The sequence below is a fragment of the Acanthopagrus latus genome, chromosome 13 (assembly GCF_904848185.1).
Source record: "Acanthopagrus latus isolate v.2019 chromosome 13, fAcaLat1.1, whole genome shotgun sequence".
Taxonomy (NCBI): Eukaryota; Metazoa; Chordata; class Actinopteri; order Spariformes; family Sparidae; genus Acanthopagrus; species Acanthopagrus latus.
Window position 1 is genome coordinate 3,613,801 of NC_051051.1, and position 20,534 is coordinate 3,634,334.

At 44.6% G+C, this 20,534-nt stretch overlaps 1 protein-coding gene across 1 annotated transcript in view; it reads left to right on the forward strand.

The window, feature by feature from the left end:
* Positions 1 to 19,929, forward strand: part of LOC119030674 (reticulon-4 receptor-like 1) — an 87,684-nt gene extending 67,755 nt beyond the window's left edge. The window contains exons 2-3 of the mRNA XM_037118439.1: positions 15,086 to 15,540; positions 16,720 to 19,929. Coding sequence (XP_036974334.1) covers positions 15,086 to 15,540; positions 16,720 to 17,610 — 1,346 coding nt within the window. The 3' untranslated portion in view covers positions 17,611 to 19,929. The remainder of the gene's footprint in view (positions 1 to 15,085; positions 15,541 to 16,719) is intronic.
* The last annotated feature ends 605 nt before the right edge of the window (positions 19,930 to 20,534 follow it).

Below are 20,534 nucleotides of genomic sequence, written 5' to 3' on the forward strand. Positions count from 1 at the left end.
GGAACCGAACCCAGTCATGACCCGACTCTAACCTACCGACGTCTCTCTCTTCTCTGTAGAACCATTTAAAACACGTGAACTCACTTGGCTTGTGGTCCTTAAAAGCACCAAAGTAAAACATTAAAAAAAAAAAAAAAAAAAGAAATCAGCAGCAAAGTCTCTTTAGAGAAATCATGACCTGGATACTCGAGCAGATCAGCATGTAGGAACTATTTTCTTTCTGCCAAACTATACCCGGCAAACCAAAGTGCATCTAGTCATGGTAGAGCGGCTCGTGCTCATGACAGCGAGGGATGCAATGTTGTAGATTATTTTGAGTCAGAGGGTCAAATTTTTTGTTTCTTTTTTGGTGCATTTAGAGCCGCGTAGTCGCATTAAATTTGAGTGAAGGCTGATGTCTCTTCAAAACAATCTAGATAGATATGTAGCGTGGCAGGTACGTTTTAGGTTGACTGTCCCTTTAAACAAGTGTTTTCACGGCAGAGTATTTTTGCATTTCTCTCCTGTGCGTATTCCAGCCATGCACTCAATTTTTGTTTAATTTGGCAAAGCCTTGATATTTCCACCCGTAAAAAACTCTGCTGCCACTCCAGATACAATGGAGGTGGATCGAATTCCGCTTCGTGATGTTCAAAAGCGCCAAAAAAATGACATCTGAGAACCTCAGCAGTGACACGTCTTTCCAGAAACGGTGTCCCAGTTACCCAAGATAATACGCAGACCTCTCCGTGAACCGTCTTCATTCAAACTGCTTTCCACTGAAACAAGTAGTGACAATGAGCGGAGAGCAACTACAATCAATTGCGAGGAAAGAGAAACGGCAAACAAGGGAGCATAAGAATGTGGAGGAGACAAGGCCAGGAAAAAGAAAAAGACTGAAGGGGAAAAGCGCAGGAATAATTTACAGCAGGAAGTCAATGAAGAAAGGAGAGTAAAGACGAAATGATGATTCAATTATGGAGACGGGTTGTGGGAATATTCACTGTCAAGAAATCTCAAGCATAGCCCGAATGATACGTTCTGATTCCATGACACATCAGATTGATTTGCACCGATTCAGATGTCAGTGCGATGTCCGATGTCCACTCCGCTCCTTCCTGTTCAGTTCAAAATGAGGAAAACAAATCAAATGCATGACACACTCAAAACGGTACAGCTTCATTTTTTCCTTCAAGTCTTTGTATTTGTTCTTGTGCATTAAAACACATCTTGAAAGTTAAAAAAAGGTCAGTTACCACGAAGAGACGCTCCTCCCTCCCACAGAAAGCACTGCTCCTGAACGCCTCGTCAGTAGTCCCGCCTTTAATTCCGTGACATTGTGACATCACACTACGTCTCAGTGACAACACATTTTACATTATTTATGCCTAGTGGCTAATTTTGATTTGGCTCAGCTGCTCTGTTGTTGTTGTTAGCGGTGCTGGGTCGGGCATGTGTCATCTGACCAATCAGAGCAGACTGGGTATTCGGGAGGGCGGGGCTTAAAGAGACAGGCACTGAAATTGAGTAGTAACCCAAAATAAAATTGTGAACCAGAAAATGTGTATAACATTCTCGTCCTGAAGATCTTCATGTCCTTTGAATCAATACGTTCTCATTTGCTCTTTAAGTCTTGATCACATTTCACCACTATATCACCTGTATGGATGAGTCCTTCACGGACATCACGCTTGACATTTTTGAGACAAAACCATTAATTACATTGAGAAAATGATCAATTCCTTAATCAGCTGGAGCTCTGACGACAACAACAACATCCTTTACAACCTGCTGTTTATGTAAACCTATATTTAAACTACAGTGACTGTGCGTATACGAAGCACTACTGTTGTTTTTGGCTTGAATCCTTCTCACACTGCACCACAGAGAAAGTTATTTTCAGAGCGAATCTCAGGTTCGTTTATTTTTAGAAGTAACAGATTTCCAAAACGTGTCAGTGCCAGTTTGTCTTTTGCTATTTTTAAATCTCTTTTCTGCTGCTCTGCTTCTGAAGTCACGATTCAGATCAGCAATAAAAAAAAATTTAAAAAACACGAGAAGAATCGTTATTAGTCACATACAATATAATTTTCAGACTTCAGACAAGACCTTGATTTGAGGCTTACTTTCACCTTTACGTACCCAAACCTCCAGTGATGCCGACGATTGGCTAAGTAGGCCAAACAAAACATCGTCCCTCACAAATAAGCAGTGCATAAAAAAAAAAACTGTATTGATTTTCAGTTTCCTGAATCTTTCAACATTCTCAAAGCTTCCTACCTCTGCACTGCCTCCCTCATACATCCAGAGCGAAGCATCATATCTCTGTGATTTAATGACAGCCGGGATTGTTTTGAACACAGTGAGCACACAGCAGAGAGGATGCTTATACTGCAGGAGAGGTTTGAAAGAGGTTTCTGTGAGTGATTTGTTATGTTTAAAGACATTATCATGCTGCCGCTGAGTCATCGCTGGAGTCCATTGTAACTTCGGTGGATCCAAACTGTACAGCTGCAACTTCAGAGGCACTTTTCAGTCCTATAGTCTGAGAGTATTTTTATACCCAAGCCAGACTTTTCAGTGCCAGCGGCTCGTTGAATACGAAAGAGGAAGATATAAAAAACTGAATGCAATTTTACAGGAAAGACAGACGGATCAACGTAAACACAGTAGAAAGCCGAAGAAGGGCAGGGCGAGACGTTACCAAATGATTCTAACCTTCACAGGAGCCAAACGGCATGACTGATGTTGGAGTTTAACCAGCAACCTTCAGATTAGCCAGATCCAATGACTGATCGAGAGGCGTCTCACCGACACGCTCTCCTCGCTTCATCCGTCTCTCTTTAGCTGATGTAGAAAAGCTGTGACACCTCCTGCTGTTCTCCCGTCATACATCCTTCCCCTCCCTTCCACTGCCCTCCTCATATTTTCCTGACTGATGTCTCCTCTCCGCTATTTCTCTGTCATTTCCACCTGAATGTATTTTCCTCCGGCGGGCGCGGTGTGTGAAAAATGTCAACAAGAAAAGACGGGCCGACGGGGATGTGTAGCACTTTACCACGCTAATACCATGCTAATGGTGTTGTGCAAACGGCTGATTTGCTGTCAGTTGAAAGCTATTAGAAAACAGTTCAGTTTGACACTCTGGGTTTAGATGGAGGGGGTTGATCCGGCAATTTCATTCCAGCGCAGCGTACTGTACATGTAGCTGTGCTCCCGAGTCATTAATCATTCTGTTGCTGTGGGTCTCACACTTGTCAGCTGCCGGATAACTCATTTTGGAATGAAACTGATCGCATCAAGCGCTGACACTTCTATAGTGTTTGAAATCATTCTCCATAGGGAGCCCGTTTAATGAGAGGACCTGATGCCGATTTCTCTCTCTCTCTCTTGTTTGGGCCAATCAGTCTGAAAACTGGCCGAGGCCCGTCTGCGATTGGCTCAGTAAAAAGGCAAGTGTGCGCGAGCAGCGTGTTATCCGATAAAACAGCCCCGGTGACAGATGATCCCTCGGACGTGTCGCTGTGCTGAAATCGCTCACTTCACTTGTCATTCTGGATATTTTGGATTTGTAACCCTTCATCTCGCTGCCTTTTCTGCCTCCGTCCTCTTTTCTTCTCTCTTTCTCTTGAATCCCTGCGTGTCTGATTTACAAGTGTAATCCCCGAGCATGACGGAAATTTCCCGCTCTGAGAGCCTCAAAAAAAAAAAAAAAAAAAAAAATACTGTGGAACCAAGGTGCAAGAGCGCCGGCAGTCATCGCTGTGAAAGATTTATGCAGTAATATGTCCTGATGTACTTTTAACAGTCTTTGTAATAGAGACAGATGGGAAACTAAACGAACAACAGGGAGTGGAGCAGAGGAGGGTGACAAAGGGTGATTCATACCTGCAGTGTAGAGTGCAGGGAATGATTTAGTCACAAGAAGAGGAAGAGAGATTTTCCTCATGCCGGGGGGAATTGGACAAACAGCTATTAAGAGAAGAACCAGTTCGCCCCCATGCTGCACTTTCTCTTCTTCCTCTTCTCATTGGCCTGTTGGACAAGCTCATCTCTCGCCGCTCTCCGCCGAGGATATCTGCCAAAGAGTGCTCCAGATCCGGTGATGGCAAGACACAGGAGGGCAGCCAGCGCCTCAGCCAACACTACTGTGTGTGGATGTGCACACACACACACACACACACACACACACACACACACACACACACACACACAGATGTGTAGCCCCAACAGGGCAAATACAGTACACACCAATCACAGGCATTTCACAGCTGACTGACCCTGATCTAGCAGAAGGCATCTGTGTCATCTGAGATGGTGTGTGTGTGTGTGTGTGTGTGTGTGTGTGTGTGTGTGTGTGTGTGTGTGTGTGTGTGTCCTTGCAGCTTTTTTTTTTTTCCACCTGAAGTTCTATGCTCAGTCACTAAGACAAAACTATGGACAATAGTAACATTTGTTGTCCATATTTTTCACAATACTAAAATATCAAACAGCCGTTTCAGCTTCTTATGGCTTTTATTTTGAAAGGAAAATGCATGCAGAGCTGTCGTGGCAGCAGAGAGCAGCGTTAAGTCAATATTTGGGAGGTTACTTCAGGTTTATTGGTCAGATTTAGCGGCACGCAAGCAGCACTTTAACATACAGACACTGAAGACTTCCTGAGAAGAAGGCCAGCTCGCCAGTTTGGCAATGTTTAGGTTTAGAGTTGGAGAAAATGGAGGCTGCATGTCATCTTTGCTGTAAGCAGTTGTTAACAGGGCAACTGCCCAAAAGTCCATCACCTAACACATTTAGCCGGGCGCGGATGATATTGTGTATCGCAATATTTGGGCGAGCAGGTGTCGCGATGAACCAAACCTACATCTGGTGAGAGAAAGTGGAGAGAAAATTGGTGAGAAATCGCAAACAAGCAGCTGATTGTGCACCTGAGTTCCTTAAGGAATTCATACATAAAGCAGCTTTATACAGTTCTGAGCTCTGCAAGAAGGTGCGCTTCAATTCACAGTTTTAAATTTATGATTAAAATCACGCCTTCTGTGTACAGCGTATGTTATGTTTCCGTGTTGATTAAAGAGTGCGTGGGTCTTGGCCTCCCCGTGTTCCTGCACGCCTGCATGAATGAGTCGTTAATGCCTGAGGAGGAGGTGCCACGCCTCCTCACCGAAGTCAGAACATGGCCCCCCTCCGTGTCCCATCAACACATGTCACCCTGTCGGTCTGTGTTACCATCGTGGTTTCTGCGAGGCATCAGCAGCACTGTACTCCCGCTCACATCTTCCCCCTGCTAATAAGCAGGAGTTAAATAGGGAAAGCTGTGACCTGCATCATCTGATTATGCATGGACAGTGTGTGTGTGTGTGTGTGTGTGTGTGTGTGCGTGTGTGTGTGTGTGGCAGGGAGGGATGGGCAAAGTTTTTCTGAGTATAATTAGAGCTTGATTAGTGTTGAGATAAGCTTAGCCTTTCAAATGACCCAATTACTGCATGCAAAGAGGGTAGAGGTTATTTTTGCATTTTCTCTCTCCCTCAATGTCTCAGCCTCACTGTCTCCAAAACACACACACACACACACACACACACCAGAGTAGAGTGTGTGTATTTTCTTTTTTTAATGGGCCACTATGAACAGATGTAACACGCTGGGCCAGGGGCTGAAGGGGTCTGACGGGGCCGGAGCAGAGAATCACACCACTGAGAGTGTCAGGCAGTGGAGGGAAAGACCACACAGGACCGCCGCTAATTATAAGATACCTACAAAAAAAAAAAAAAAAGGCTTTTCAGGCAGGCCTGCTCGGATTTGTTAAACAGGCGAGGTACCACTTAAGGTGCTTCATGATAATGAACATCGATTTTTCTTTCAACTTTAAGCACTTTGCTTCCCTGCTGGACAGAGGCGGACAACACCGCTGCGCTGGAGATCCCGAGGTTAAAGAGTCTGCAGGTTCCTATTATAACACAAACTCTCGAAGACTGTAACTGGGTGTTAACAATAGGGATGAGTGTCATTAAGGTTTTTATTGATTCTACTACTCTTAATAAATTCAGGAGTCGAATGTTTTGAATATAACTAGAGAGCAGCAGCAGTAAAGTTTACGACAGCTGAATCACCATAAACTCAAGAGATATCAGTCGAGGAAACAAGCCTTGAAATGTCAATAATATGAATAATGTTCCTGGCAACACAAATGCTGAGGGAAATTTTAGAAAGAATGAAGAAGACAGACACCAGTCAGTGTCAGTCCTCCACGCTCTGCTGAAATGACTCACTGCCTGCAGGAACCTTTGCTGGTTCGTCTCAGCCAGCAGCAGTTCTTTTTTTAGGAGTTTGCCAAATTGTAAGATCTCAGTCTGTGGCAAACTAAGTTAATCAGTTAGACAACACACAAACAGCTTTCTTTTTTATCGTACCAGTGGCTTTCTGTGATAGCAGCAGTACAGCTGAAAATTACAGATAAATCTGAACATTGAAGCTTTTCAATACTACGATATCTAATCATTTACACCCGGGGCCCGTCTAATACCAGGTGTTGTTATCCATCCATCCTCTCCAGGCAGCCACTGATGTTCTTGGTATGGACATCAACTTTGCTGAGATCGGCGGTCCATCACAGTCAGCTCTCTGCTGCCGTCTGTACGACTCTGCACAGTCCTCGATGGTGTGTTCAAGGACACTTCAGTCAGCTGTTGAAAACCCTCGTATTCTGTCATTGTGTTTCTAAATCAAAAGGCTTTATAAATAAATTACTAGCTAATATTCACGGTGTTGTGAATGAAAACCGTTTGGTTTAGTTATGCTTTCATTTGAGTATAATCACGGGAAAATAAGAATTATTGTTTTTGTTACTTTAGTCCGACATGTTTCTACAGTAGCCAGGAAGGGACAAACCAGAGGACTGGGGTGAAAAAGAAACTGTCTAATCGACATGAGGAGGAAAAAGAGGAAACACTGAAATGACACCAAGATGAAAAGAGACAAACCAACAAAGATTAGGGGAGGATGAAATACAGGGGAGGGAAACAAAAACAGAGACAGAAGGCGTAAAGCAAAACGTGACACGAGAGGAGAGAACCAAAAACCAGGAAATAACCAAAGTATGACAGTTTTTGCTTCAAACATAGGCAGTCCTCAATTTCAAGTTAATGAGATTAACTTCATGAATACGTAAAGTGAAAACATTTCCAAGGCGTGTCTCCAAACTGCACGACAAAGAGGACGTGAAGCTGAAATGAAAGGATTCCGATGGATTCTGGGTGCACGAAGTCTTTCTGGGTCTGCAGTATTTTTGTTCTGCTGCGATGCAGCAGTCAGACAGGATCAAGGATCAGGACAGGGTTGGAGCTACAATCATGTCTGTTTCAAGAAATCAATCTTTTACTCCCACTCTGCCCCCGTCAGCCAGCGATTTGCTTGTGAGCTTTGTTAGATTTCTTTGTGTTCGGGGTCACAAAAGTGGGACTTGAAAAACCAAAGAAACTTTAAAGTAGTAATTCCTAGGCCACAGAGGATCAGCGGTGCAGAGCCGGAGATATTGACCTGATTTGTCTCCAATATGAAGATGGATGTAATAGTTATGTACTATATTACATGAGAGGGGAGGATTATACAGTGCTGAGATATTTCAGCTGTGTCTTTGAGGCAATGACGCCATTTAAATCTCTCATTAACTCTGCCAGAGATTTATCACCATTTGAATGAGCAACGCTAAATGATCTCTGGGATTATGCTAAGCTAAATCAACCACCAACAAGAGACGAGCGGCGTCTATATCGAGTGTCTGAGCGAGCCGGCGTCCCTCCTGCACCCGTCCTCGCTCTCCTCTCCATCTTTTTTCTTTTTTTTTTTGTCAAATCCAGTCTTTTTCCTCTCCTCTTTCACTCTGTGTTCCTCTCGCTTTTCTCAAATGTATTTTATTTTTCCTCCGGTTCAGTCCTGCCACTGCTTCTTAATTAAGGTTGATTATCTGTGTCTGTATGTGGGTGTATGCGCCTGCGGCCTGTGTGCACACGTTTTTGTGTGTGTGTGTGTGTGTGTGTGTGTGTGTGTGTGTGTGTGTACCTGGATGCACGAGAGACACAAGATGAGCTTTGGCGTGACGAGATGTTTTCTTCTCTCCATGTGAGCGCGCATGTGTGTGTGTGTGTGTTATGTGGAATCAATTTCCGAGTCCTGATCTGACTCACCTCACAGAAGGTCACAGAATTAGTTGGCGATTCATCAGAAGTCGCAGTCGTGCGCTGCGCCGCGGCAGACAGACACATTTACACACCTACCTATATAATGGTCTACGCTCCGCACTACGTCCCTGTCATACACATCATCCTTTTTTAGCTTCAGTCTCGCTCGCTCTGCTCTCTTTCCCTCCCACACCGCCATGCTGTGCCGCTCTCCCCTTGCCTCTGCTTTCATGTTTTAAGAGCTCCTCTTTCCCTTTGAGTATGATAGTGCCCGTTCCTCCCCTCCCCTCTCCTCCCCAGCTCTCCTCCTCTCCTTTACCCCCTCACACTCCCCCTTACATTCCCCATTTTCTCCTTATGTTTGCCGCGATGAGTGGCAGGTGTCTCCTCCGGATGCCAACTTGTAGTTGGGAGGCGGTTGCGATGATGGCCTGACAGGCAGCATGTGTACGTGCCCGTGTCTTCCTCTTGTCGGTGTGTTTTTCCACGTGCACATCGCGGCTGGTGTGGAGCGATGGGAGCGAGATGGCTCTTGTAATTGAACCCTGGCTGTGCTTGATGAAGCTCTCAGCAAATATCTGACTGGGAAGCGAAGATTACTGAATTTAGACAAACAACCAGCAGGAAAAAAAGGACTCCAAGGCTGAAAGAGCAAGAGAGAGACTGAGAGAGAGAGAGAGAGAGGTTTGATTAAAAAGGCATCTCTTGCTGAAACAGACAATTGATGGTATGAAGTGAAAGCCACGTGGTTGTGTACCGACCCCGGGGACAAAAAGGACATCACCCATGTGATTATGACCCAATCGAGCTGGAACATGAACAGCCAGACGTCTCTGACTGTTTGCTTTCTGAGAGTAGAATTACACCACGTGGCCAAAAGTGTGTGGACACCACAGAGCCCCTGCCCCGGGGGGTCGTGTTGCATCCATTTTGCACAGTCTGTTTGCTACATTGACTACACCCCGACTTATTGTTCTCTATTCAAAATGGCACGGAGAACTACAGGCTACCAGTCTGTTTACAAGACAAACCAAACAGCCTCAGGTTATCAGGTAATCAAATGATCTGCAGTAATTGCGGTAAAAGTTTTAGGGCTTTTATACAACAGTATGTTAATTTGCCTTTCATTGTGTGAATCTATATCAAATTATCAAATGTGAAATAATACTTTTAAAATGTTTTTTATGCTAGACAATTATGGGATTGCCTTCCTTTACCATTAGCATGTCCTTGAGTTGATGTCTTTGAAAATGAGGGTCGATCCTCAATAATCTTGAGCAGAAATGAAAAAGGTCCATTGAGTGATTGATTCATTGATTGATATTGTTTATATCTCACATTTTATTCTCTGCAGAGCTGATCATTGTGATTCTTTCTCCCACTAAACTGTCCCTGGAGGTCTGAAAGGTTAAAATCTCTCAACCTTTACACATATCTGTAACAGGCTAATATCATTATATGTAGTTTTTGACTGGGAAAAAAAAACAAAACATGTAAATCTAGGAGTAATGCCCAGTGTCCCATACTTGGACAGCAAACCAATAAACAAATGCGCTTCCACAAGCCCCTGGGAAATAAAATGTCAGACTGAAGGAGGATAGGGGCTTTAGGTTTCAAGGGGATCAGGAATAAACAGTTTCCTCACTAGAATCGTGTGGAGCAGCCTAGAAAACACTACGGGGCCGAAACAGATTGGCAATCTAATAGAGGATGAGGTTCTCAGAGATTCAGGGACAGACTCAGATGAGGGTCAGAGCCACCTGGGTGCCGTTCCTGTCATACCTCTTTTAAGCCTTCGCAAAAAGGCGTGCTCCACTCCTCAATCAGGAGTCAGTCTCTCCACCACCATCCTGCACACAGGTGATCTGAATCCACTGCAGTCAGTCCAGAGGGATTCTGGAAAAATCCACCCAAAACAAAAAAAGACAGCAAGTCTCAAACGATGGCAACATCATCAGGGGGCTCGTATACCCTGCTGGAAAGACCAGCAGCAAAACCAGCACCAGAACACAACAAAGAACAAAGAATATTTATGCTGACTCCTTAAAAAGAAGATAATAATGTGCTTCTAATGGTGCGCTGTGAGGTCCAGGGCTACAGACCCCTGACCTCTGTGACCTCAACAATCTCAGAAATGCAAGTCAAGTTAAAAAAAAAATAATCCAGTGTAAAGCTTTTTTTTTCCAACAATTTGAGGCTTATTAGAAGATTATTAGTACTTCTTGTTGGGGCCATTTTAAGCCTTTAGCAGGAAATGAGGGTGAGGAAGACGCAGCAAAGGTCTCCGGCTGGAAAATGTGGACACGGTGGTTCACAGTCAGCGTCTGTCTGTAGCTACGTAGCAGCAAAAATGACGGCTCCTGGTTTCAGAAAAGGGATTATCAACAATTACATGCCGAGTGGGTGTCCACATTCTGTACATACGTAGAAATGATTGCAGCATCGGGGAGGTTTAGTGCACTCGCGCATGTTAGATGAACAATAGAGAAAAATATTTCTTATTTTTAATTGTTCCTTTTTTCTTTTCTTTTTTTTTTTTTTTGCTTTTTCCCACGGTCCTCCTAATCAAATTTGGAACGATTTAACACGAGCAAACATGAGACAATTACACTGCAGCCCACACACTCCCTCCATCTTCGTTGAGCGGAGCACCTGGCTGACAGAACCACTCGAAAATATTTCAATCTTAAGAAGGTGTTCGGCATCAAATGAGCTTTAAAACATTACGCCCCTTCACCAGTGACTCACACCAGGTATGAATTACTTAAATGGAAACTCGCCCTCATTCATTTTATCCTATTTAACCGCCGCACATGTTGAAAATGCATCACGAAGAATTGCTGGTAAAACAGATTTTTATGTATCTCGATTGCTCCTCACTGGAAGTTGTTACAGGTTTCAGGCCTGGCTTAGTGCCAGCTTGATGCCTTTGCTAATTGCTGTTTCGCAATTAGCTGTGAATTTATGCATTGCAGGCTGTGCTAGTGCTGTGGAGCAGAAGACGGGGGGGAATCTACAGTAGTAAATCCAAGGATGTGCTTCTGACTTGGAGTTGAGGTGTTTGAAAACGTGTTCCTAACAAGCTGCAGTATCACAAAGTTGTTTCTGATGCAGGATTGTAGATTTTCCTGCACTGCTGCTGGGAGGAGCTTATGAATTATCTACATGCTCACACGATCGAAACATTGAACCAACAACCTTTTTTTTAAAAAATTTAATTATTGCCTCTTTTGCCGCCTTACTATCAAATGAATAGATATAATTCCATGTTTTACACAACTCATGAATAACTAAAACAACCGGATGCTGGTGGAAGATTTTTTTTTTTTTTTGCCCCTAGTGTCAAAGCCATATGGCAGTCAGCACTTTTCTATCTCGTATCATCACTTCCATCGCTCAATCTGTGAACTTTAAACACCCACGGCTAATCTGGCCGTATTCTCCTCGTACGGGCTCACGTGTACGAACGCTAATGCTGCACAATGAACAGCAGAAAGACAGAGGATGTAACTGGAACAAAAATGAAAGAGGCAAAGAGGAGGAAGGAGGGAAATAAAGATTTAAAGCTGCGATGATGAAAATACAAAAAAAAAGAGAGACTGCGGGGGTAAACAGACGGCAACGAGGAAGCAAAAGCGATTGGAAATGCAAACTAACGCTAGAAGCACTATCATAAGTACGTGTCGAGCAGACTTGTACTGTAGACAGTTTGAATGTAGGGAAAAAAAATATAATGGGACCGGTGGGAAACAACGCAGCGGTGAGTTTATCAGTGTAAACTCAGACTAAACAGCTGAGAAATCACATGTCACTCGGCGAGGCGGTCGAGGTTTGAACAGACACTTCAAACTAATTCATGGATCTGTTCGGTCGTATGTGGAGCGTTCTTTACTGAGAAATGAAGGCCTACGACGAGGAGCTCAGCGCCGCCGCCGTGTCATTTCGACTAAACAAAATCTTAAGGCTCAAAGTGTCGAATAAAAAAAAAAAGGTGTAAACAAGCTCGAGAGACAAATTCAGTCAAGTGTTGTCAAGTGATTCTCATTAAGACACACAAAGAGACAAAGATACACACACAGGTAGACCTGCATGTAGAGTTCACCTTTTCACACATACATATATAAAAGAGAAAACAGCAGCTTTACACCTAATTAACACAGCCCCAGCAGGCGGGGCAGAGCAGCGCATGAAGATAAAGCTGTGGAGGAAGAGACGTGTAAACGCTGTGGAGATAGGAGGCAGAGAAGCATGAAGCAAAGGGCAACGCAGATGAGCAGATAAAGCAGAGGAGTAGAGAAGAGGAGGAAAGAACAGAGAGATAAAATCACTTTGATACCCCGAGGAACTGAATGCACACTGTATGTTCCAGCTTATAACAGTAGTCTGACCAATCAAACCCATCGGCTGGCTGAGAGAGAGAGAGAGAGAGAGGGAGGGAGGGAGGCAGCGTGAGACAGATAACAGTCAGAGGAAGAGGGCTGCACATGTGAAAATGCTGCAAAGGAGTCCTCAGCATGAAGCATCAATAATAAATGTGAATTGATCACTGTTTAATATTTATAATTCAGCCCTCGTCCAACGCTGCATCAATACAAACACGTCACATGGCCGAACTGTTTAAATCAAAAGATCTCGTCGGGCTGAATGAGAATGTGCATAAAACGGCGCTTTATTTGATGTAAGAGTTGAAAATCATATATTTAACTTCGTATCACGAAGCTAGAAACACTTATTATCATCGTCAGTGTGACTCCAAGTGTTCATCAGCAGTTAGCTTATGATTGAAGTTTGTACACTTGGTTACTTATCAATATAAAAAGACAAAATGAAGCTCAATAAAAGGATTACTTTTGTTTTATTACCATGAAGTTGTTGCAATTTAAACAACTAAGATAACGAGTCCACAGCTGTGCTAATGTCTCTGTGAGGGTGTGCAGCGACGGGACTTTTAGCTCAGTGTGAATGTTGGTTTTTTTGCATAAAATCATAATCGTAAAGCATCGTCTCAGCTTTTAGTGAAAATTGCCTGTGTGTTAAGTACAAAAGCATTTAAGTAAATTTACTTCTGACTACATTCTGAATAGTGGAAGGAGGCGATGTTTTTTGGGGATGTACCGCACTGAGGCTAAGGGTCAAATTTAAATGATTTATTTAAATTGCAGTGATTGTATTTCACAACAAACTGCTAATGAAGAGTCACAGGATTTTAGAAGGGTACCTGAAAAATCACTTGAGTTTCTTCACCTGCAGAACCAAAACGGTTTCTCAGTGAGACTCTGTCACACAAGTGTTTGATATTTTGTGTTTGTGTGTTTCCTCTGCGGCCGCAGGAGGCTCACAAGTGGACGTCATTCCTTCAACGTAATCTTACGATAGAAGGTTGAAAATAATGACGACGATAAAAGAAAAAATAAGAGAAAGAGGACAGAAGTTGGGCTGCTGTGACAACAGCTGCTGTGTGTCAGGGTTTGTTTTATTTTATTTTTTGTGGATGAAAAGGTCAGCGTCGTCAAGCACAGGAGACACACTGCTCACACAGTATGTTTCAGATTGAATGTAACCTCTATAGGAAGACATACGGTGAAGGACACACAAACACATTGTGGTACCAGTGTGCACACGGTTACATAAGTGTAACAGACCTATACAAACATATGTGGACCACAACAGGATAATACGGATCCTCTGTGCACATTTCTGGACATGTTGATCTTTACGGAGCAGCGATGTCCCGTCAACCTGACATCTGTCCATCACATCTGTCCAAGTCGCTGACACAAACACAAACACACACACACACACACACACACACACACACACACGGATGGACAGATGCACATGATGTTCATATTGTATCTCCCTGTTTGGAAATGACTCCCTGGATCAGCACGTCTCCACCCTCATCTCTCTCTTTTTTTTTTTTTTTTTTCCCTCTTCGGGCTCACAATACATCAAACACCAGAATGATCCAAGGTGGGGAAAAAAAATCAAAAATCAAATGAATAAGGATTGAGACGAAGCGGAACCTGAAATAAAAAGTAATATCCACTTCAGAGGCAGGCTGCAGATGATTCCTGCACCTTCCCTCCCTCCATCCCTCCATCCCTCTTCCTGTGTTTGCCTTATTGTGGGAATGTATTACAGGTGCGCTGCGTGTTCTTGTAAGCAGAAGAAGCATCGATTTTCTGTCGCCTTTAGAGGATAACCAAAGGAAATAACACTGTGCGGTGCGTGATAGCATGCTGTGTGTGTCTGTGTGTGCCGTATCATCACGAGGAACGCATAAATACGAAAGTGCGTACCTCTGTGACAGTCAAACTACAACACAGTGAAAAAGACCACACACACACACACTGCACTCCACAAAGTGTTGGTACACCTGAGCAGAGTTTTTGTGTGTCTGTGTGTGTGTGTGTGTGTGTGTGTGTGTGTGTGTCTGTGTGTGTGTGTGTGTGTGTGTGTGGTGAGGAGGCCCATCTGGTATTAAGGGTTTTCAAGGTTTTTGCAAAATGTGGAGAAAACAAAAGGTCCCCCGAGTTTAGATTTAGAAACAGTTTAAGATGAAGATAACACTGAAGGTTAAGGTTGAGGGTAAACAGTTCGGCCGTGGAAACATGCGAGGAGAACGGGCTCCCGAAAAACAATGAACGGATGTTTGTGTGCATCGGTGTGTGTGTGTGTGTGTGTGTGTGTGTGTGTGTTTACACTAGATTTGTGTCAGCGTTGTAATTCGTCTGCACTGAACCGTGCCTATTGTTGTCCTTGTAAACTGAGAGCAATGAGTTTTTCATTTAAGATGCGTCTGATAACAGGAGCTCTGCTGTATGAATTCAATTAATTGTGCTTGTCTGTCTCTCACGCTCTCGTTCCCTCCGTCTCTTCATGTCTTTGTTCTGATTTTCATCCACCTCTCCTCTCCTCTCGTCCCTCAGGTTATGGTGGGGTGGAGTTACTCTTGGTGCTGTGTGGCCTGGATCTCTCCCTGCCCTGCCCCCGACACTGCATCTGCTACACTTCACCTAGCACCGTCTCCTGCCAAGCCCACAACTTCCATGCCGTGCCCGAGGGCATCCCGGCTCAGAGCGAGCGCGTCTTCCTGCAGAACAACAAGATCCAGCGGCTGCTCCGTGGCCACTTCTCACCCACCACCACCATGTTGTGGCTTTACTCCAACAACATCTCCTACATACAGCCGTCCACCTTCCACGGCTTTGATCGCCTGGAGGAGCTCGACCTTGGGGACAACCGGCACCTGAACGCCATCGCCTCAGACACCTTCATGGGTCTGGGTAGGCTACACGCCCTGCACCTCTACCACTGTGGCCTGATCAGCCTGCCTCCAGGGATCTTTTCAGGCCTCCATAATCTTCAGTATCTCTACCTACAGGTACACGGATGATAGCCTCCTTTTATCTCTCTTGTATATTGCATCTGTAGCCACAATCGCATTAGGGTGTAATCTGTCCGTCAGCCCGGCTCAGCACTTACTGCATATGAATTGGATGCTGATCAAATGTTAGCTGTCATCCTGAGTGCAGGGGAAAATACTACAGAGCAGCCCTCACACTAAGTAATCCACGCTATAGCTTCTGTGGTCAAACGCTGCGGGTTTGAAATCCTGGGTGGAGTAAATAATTTCTTTAATTACATGGCGGCTTTATGAGGAGAAAAGCTGCTGTCCATATGATTGATTGGAAAATCAATGTATATTCATACAGAGTGAGTGGGGTAAAGGTTACAATCTGTATGGCGTCAGTAACATCTGTAACATCAGCTCGTCAAATATAGAAAACCACATCTAGTCGTGAGTAGACAGAACTCATCGGCCACTGGCCCCTTCCTTTAACGGAGTTCTCGACCACTTCAAGGGCAAAGAAAATCATTTCGACCTCTGTGACTCTGCTCAATAGCTTCTTCTAGCTGCTGCTCTCTGGAAGCTGTACAGATCACTGAATATCCAACCAACCGGTATCAAAATAAACCACACTTTGAATTCATGGCAGTCCAACTGGTTCCTGTATGAAATGGGATTTGTAAATGTAGTCGTAACCTATTCTGTGTGTTCGACATGTGACGTTACTGGCTTCTTGTGTGATGTCAGAAGGGCGTCCTGTTAACATGGCGGCCGTGTTCCTCCGACTCTGACAGGGATGTTACTGGTAATTGTCTTGCTGTCTCTTCACCCAGCCTCAGCAGGCTCTTGTTAAGTCAATTGCGTTATGTAACATCATGTTCAGCTGAACACACATGTCGCTGTAATGTTCATACGTATCCAACACAACACTGCGCTCCAAGCACTTAAGCAGTTAGTGCTTTGTGTGGCACGAAGAGGCTGACAAGACACGTCCGCCTCATTCAATAAAGTGTTGTCAGCGTTCCCAGAAACAACGTGACCACTGCAGCAAAACAGCAAACCTTCATCATGCGGTCGCAGTTGGATTAGATTTAGGAAAACTTAGTCGAATGAGTTACACTCTACGTTGCTTCTGTAACTCCCATTACAAACATATGTACATTATCTAAGTATCTTACATTACGTTACTGATCAGGTGTTCTCTCCTTGCAGGACAACCAGTTAGAGTTCCTGGAGGACGATCTGTTCATCGACTTACTGAACCTCAGTCATCTCTTCCTGCATGGCAATCGATTATGGAGCCTTCGACAGAACACTTTCCGTGGTCTGGGGGTGTTGGACCGTCTGCTTCTCCACCAGAATCGAATCCAGTGGGTTGATCGGCAGGCTTTCCACGACCTGCGACGCCTCACCACCCTTTATCTGTTCAATAACTCCCTGACTGAGCTATCTGGTGGCAGCTTGACGCTCCTGCCTGCCCTGGAGTACCTACGACTTAACGACAACCCCTGGGAGTGTGACTGCAAGGCCCTGTCACTTTGGGATTGGCTGCGGAGGTTCAGAGGCTCCACCTCCTCACTGGTTTGTGTTTCTCCCCCAGAGCTGGCAGGAAAGGACCTGAAGACGGTGAAGAAAGAGGAGCTGCCCAGTTGTGAGGGTCACGCACGTGGCGGCCAAGGTCGGGAGATGGAGCACGGAGAGTCTTTGAATCACCTGAATCGGCACAGAAACCATCACAACCACCATCAGCGGCCGTACTTGCCTCACGGGGACCAGTACAGCTTGCCGTCACCCTCGCCCCTGCCTCGGCCACCTAAGGGAGGCCGCAGAAACTGTACCCGCCGGGGCCGCAAGGCCAAAGGGGGGCTCAATGAGGTACAGGTACTGCGGGAGGATGGGGAGAAGGACTATGCTCCAGACGGAGGTAAATATGACCTGTCTGGATCTGGAAGGAGGAAGAACAAGTGCATCCCCAGAACTTCTGTTGGCCCACCAAGCGGGGTCCAGAGAGCCAATAATAAAGCAGGGTCACACCTCGCTGATTATCTCTTCTGTTTACCGTCAGCCCTTCTGATGTCACTGATCTCTGTGATCGTACGCTGAGACAGAAAATGTGCAGGAAATGAGACTTTTGTGCTGGTGATGCAACCTTATGATTCATTCTCCTGAACCACCCTGACCTGGCTCTTTAAACGAGGCATGTGTGCATAACTGTGTGTGTGTACATGACTGTGTATAAACAACTATCAAATATCTACTGTTGAAGCGTCCCTGCGGTATTAAGGCAGGAATCTTTAACGAGTCATAATCTAAACATGGACGTCAGGGAAAACAATTCAGCCCACAGCTTTGATGATGTCACCAGGGGATCAACAGGAAAACTTTACATTCGTCTCGGTGGCATCGACTGCTTAACTGAATTCATGTGCTTATAAAAACTGTACAGCCACATAGAATAACAAGCCAGTCAATCATTGCGATGATAGCGAGGAGAGTGTTTGATATGGATCGAGCAGTTCAAGGCTCAGTCTCTATGTTTAGCCCCTTTGACATGACATCGCTCTCTCGCCGCATCCTTCCATCTGTCATTCATGCTGAGACAAAGGCAGTCACTCAACAGCACCTTAAGATCAAAAACACGAAACACTGCAGAGTGAAGTGGCAGTAAAATGAGCCATCGTTTCAGCAGTAATAACTATAATCACCACACATTCACCAATGAAGTGGTTTTTTTTACTTACATGTCCTCACAGGAAAGGTGAACCCACTTCAATGCACATCTGTGTCTTTTCAGTCGAAACTCTAAAAAAAAAAAAAAAAAAGGCACCACCGGAGTTGTGACACGTCTGTGTAACTGATAAGTCCTCAGATAGTCCTGCTGAAAGGTGTCTGCTGTCCTTGCTGTCCATCGATTTAAAAGCCATTCAGAAATAACCAATCATAAGGGCCAACCAGTCACAGTCGGTGTAAATGAGCAGGTGAGTGAATGAGTTTCTGTGTTACTGTTTGTAAGAGTGTGTCTCAACCAGAAAGAAGAAGGAAAAAAAAAACAAAAAAAAAAAAAACTAAAGCCATGCGGGTAGAACGACACTAGATAGCAAGAGTGCCTAATGCGAGCCAGATGATGGAGGTACGGTTTGGCTTCATTCACACTTGGACCTCACTGGCTACACAACAGAGGCCTCAAAAAGCCTGAAGGGTCGACTCACGCAGGCCAAGGAAAAGCCGGGACCCAACTGTCTGACTCCCAGAAAACTGTTATGCACTTTTTTTTTTTTTTCTGGGTAACGGAAAGAAAATATACCCTTCAAGCAGGGATGAGTCAATCCAAGTCGTCACAGGAGGGTTTCGCATACTGGAAGGAGTACAGATGACCACCACAACACCACAATGTGGGATATATTTATATCTCCTGCGATGGTTTAATGAACTGCTGAACCTGGAAAACAGAAGCAGCTCAGAATCTGTGATGATCATCACAGGGCAAAGGGACTGACGAACTGCGACTGAGTTTCTTTCTCTGTCCTCTCTGGTGTGTTTAGTGCGCTCCAAAACAGCTGGACTTGACACTCTGTAAGCCCTGATTGGAGAGTTGGATTTTTAATGCTGCTACGACTGAGAGGAGCCCTTTCCGAGGCTTTCTTCTGCAGGAAATAACAAGGACAAAGAGGACTATGGGATACAGTGCCCTGAATGAACTGGAGCGGTTCAAGCACACACACACACACACACACACACACACACACACCCCTAATAAAGCCCGATCACCTTCACAGCCTTCCTGGCCTCACTGCAAACAGATAACCCCTGTCAGATCCCAGAGCAGAGCACCACGGACGCTGTATAGGTGTTCAGTCATTCACCCAAAGTCTCAAGTGCTCAATTACAAGAAGTGAAACCTGTACAGATGCACACGGGTCGTCCGGGTACCTTAACGAGCCAGTAATGCTAAAAAAAATGTAAAAAAAAAAAAAAAAAGCCTCTTCATTTGTTAAAGCATTACAGAGTTATGAAGAGTTAAAAAAGGAGCTGCCCCTGTATGCAAAGGACCTAGCTAAGAAGCTACAAATGCTGACAAAAGCACAACAAATTATTTGTTTGGTTTGCTGACGACTTACTGATGTGTGGGTCGGATGGGAATCTGAGTGCGAGGGGGGGGCGACATTTGTTCCCCGCCGGCGTGCGCTTCCTGCCGAGCCCCGCCTTTTTTTCGTGTCTATCTATCTAAATGTTGGGGGACGAACAGGAAGCCCGTCGCTGGTGTCGTTCTCCCGACATGTAGGATTATAGAGACCCCCTACTGGTGAACTTGTTTGTGCTGCTGTGAACCCAGAGGTGATGTAAATTGTGTCTGTTTATTCCTGTGAGGATGACTTTGTTTTGTAAAATAATCCAAAAAAAAAAAAAAAAAAAAAAAAAAAATCACAAAAAAGAAAGGAAGAAAGAAAAGAAGGAAAGAAAAATGAAACTCTCTGTTACGTCTTGGTCGTTCCCTGAAAAATACCCAGGGAGCTCGGAGCTGGAACTTTTTTTTTTTTAATTTCGTATGATTACCATCATTATATACCTTTTTTTTTCAGTTGTGTCTTTTTGTTTTGCTGACTCATTCAAGATAAACACTGCACTGCCCCCTCCCCCCTCTCTTCTGTTCTATCCACCTCTTCATCCCGCCCTCCTCCTCCTCACCTCCCTTCCTCTCTCTCTCTCAACCTTTTACCGCTCCCTCCCCTCCCCCCTTCCCTCTATCTCTCTATTATTTTCCTCCCCTCTCTTCATTTGTGCAACACAAATGTTTTGTATGTGGTTATCAAACAATGCCAGACTCAAAAGCTGTTTATAAATAACATTAAACAGAAAGTGTCCTCAAACGGCTGAGGTGGTCTGTGTTTGCCTCCCTTCCTGTCGTATATAGTGCATATGCACATCTGTCTGTGCATGTCTGTGTGTGTGAGTGTGGCTAATAGACAGACCTCCAGAATGGGCCCTGAGGCTGAATGATAAGGCAATGAAAGGAATGGGAAAAAAAT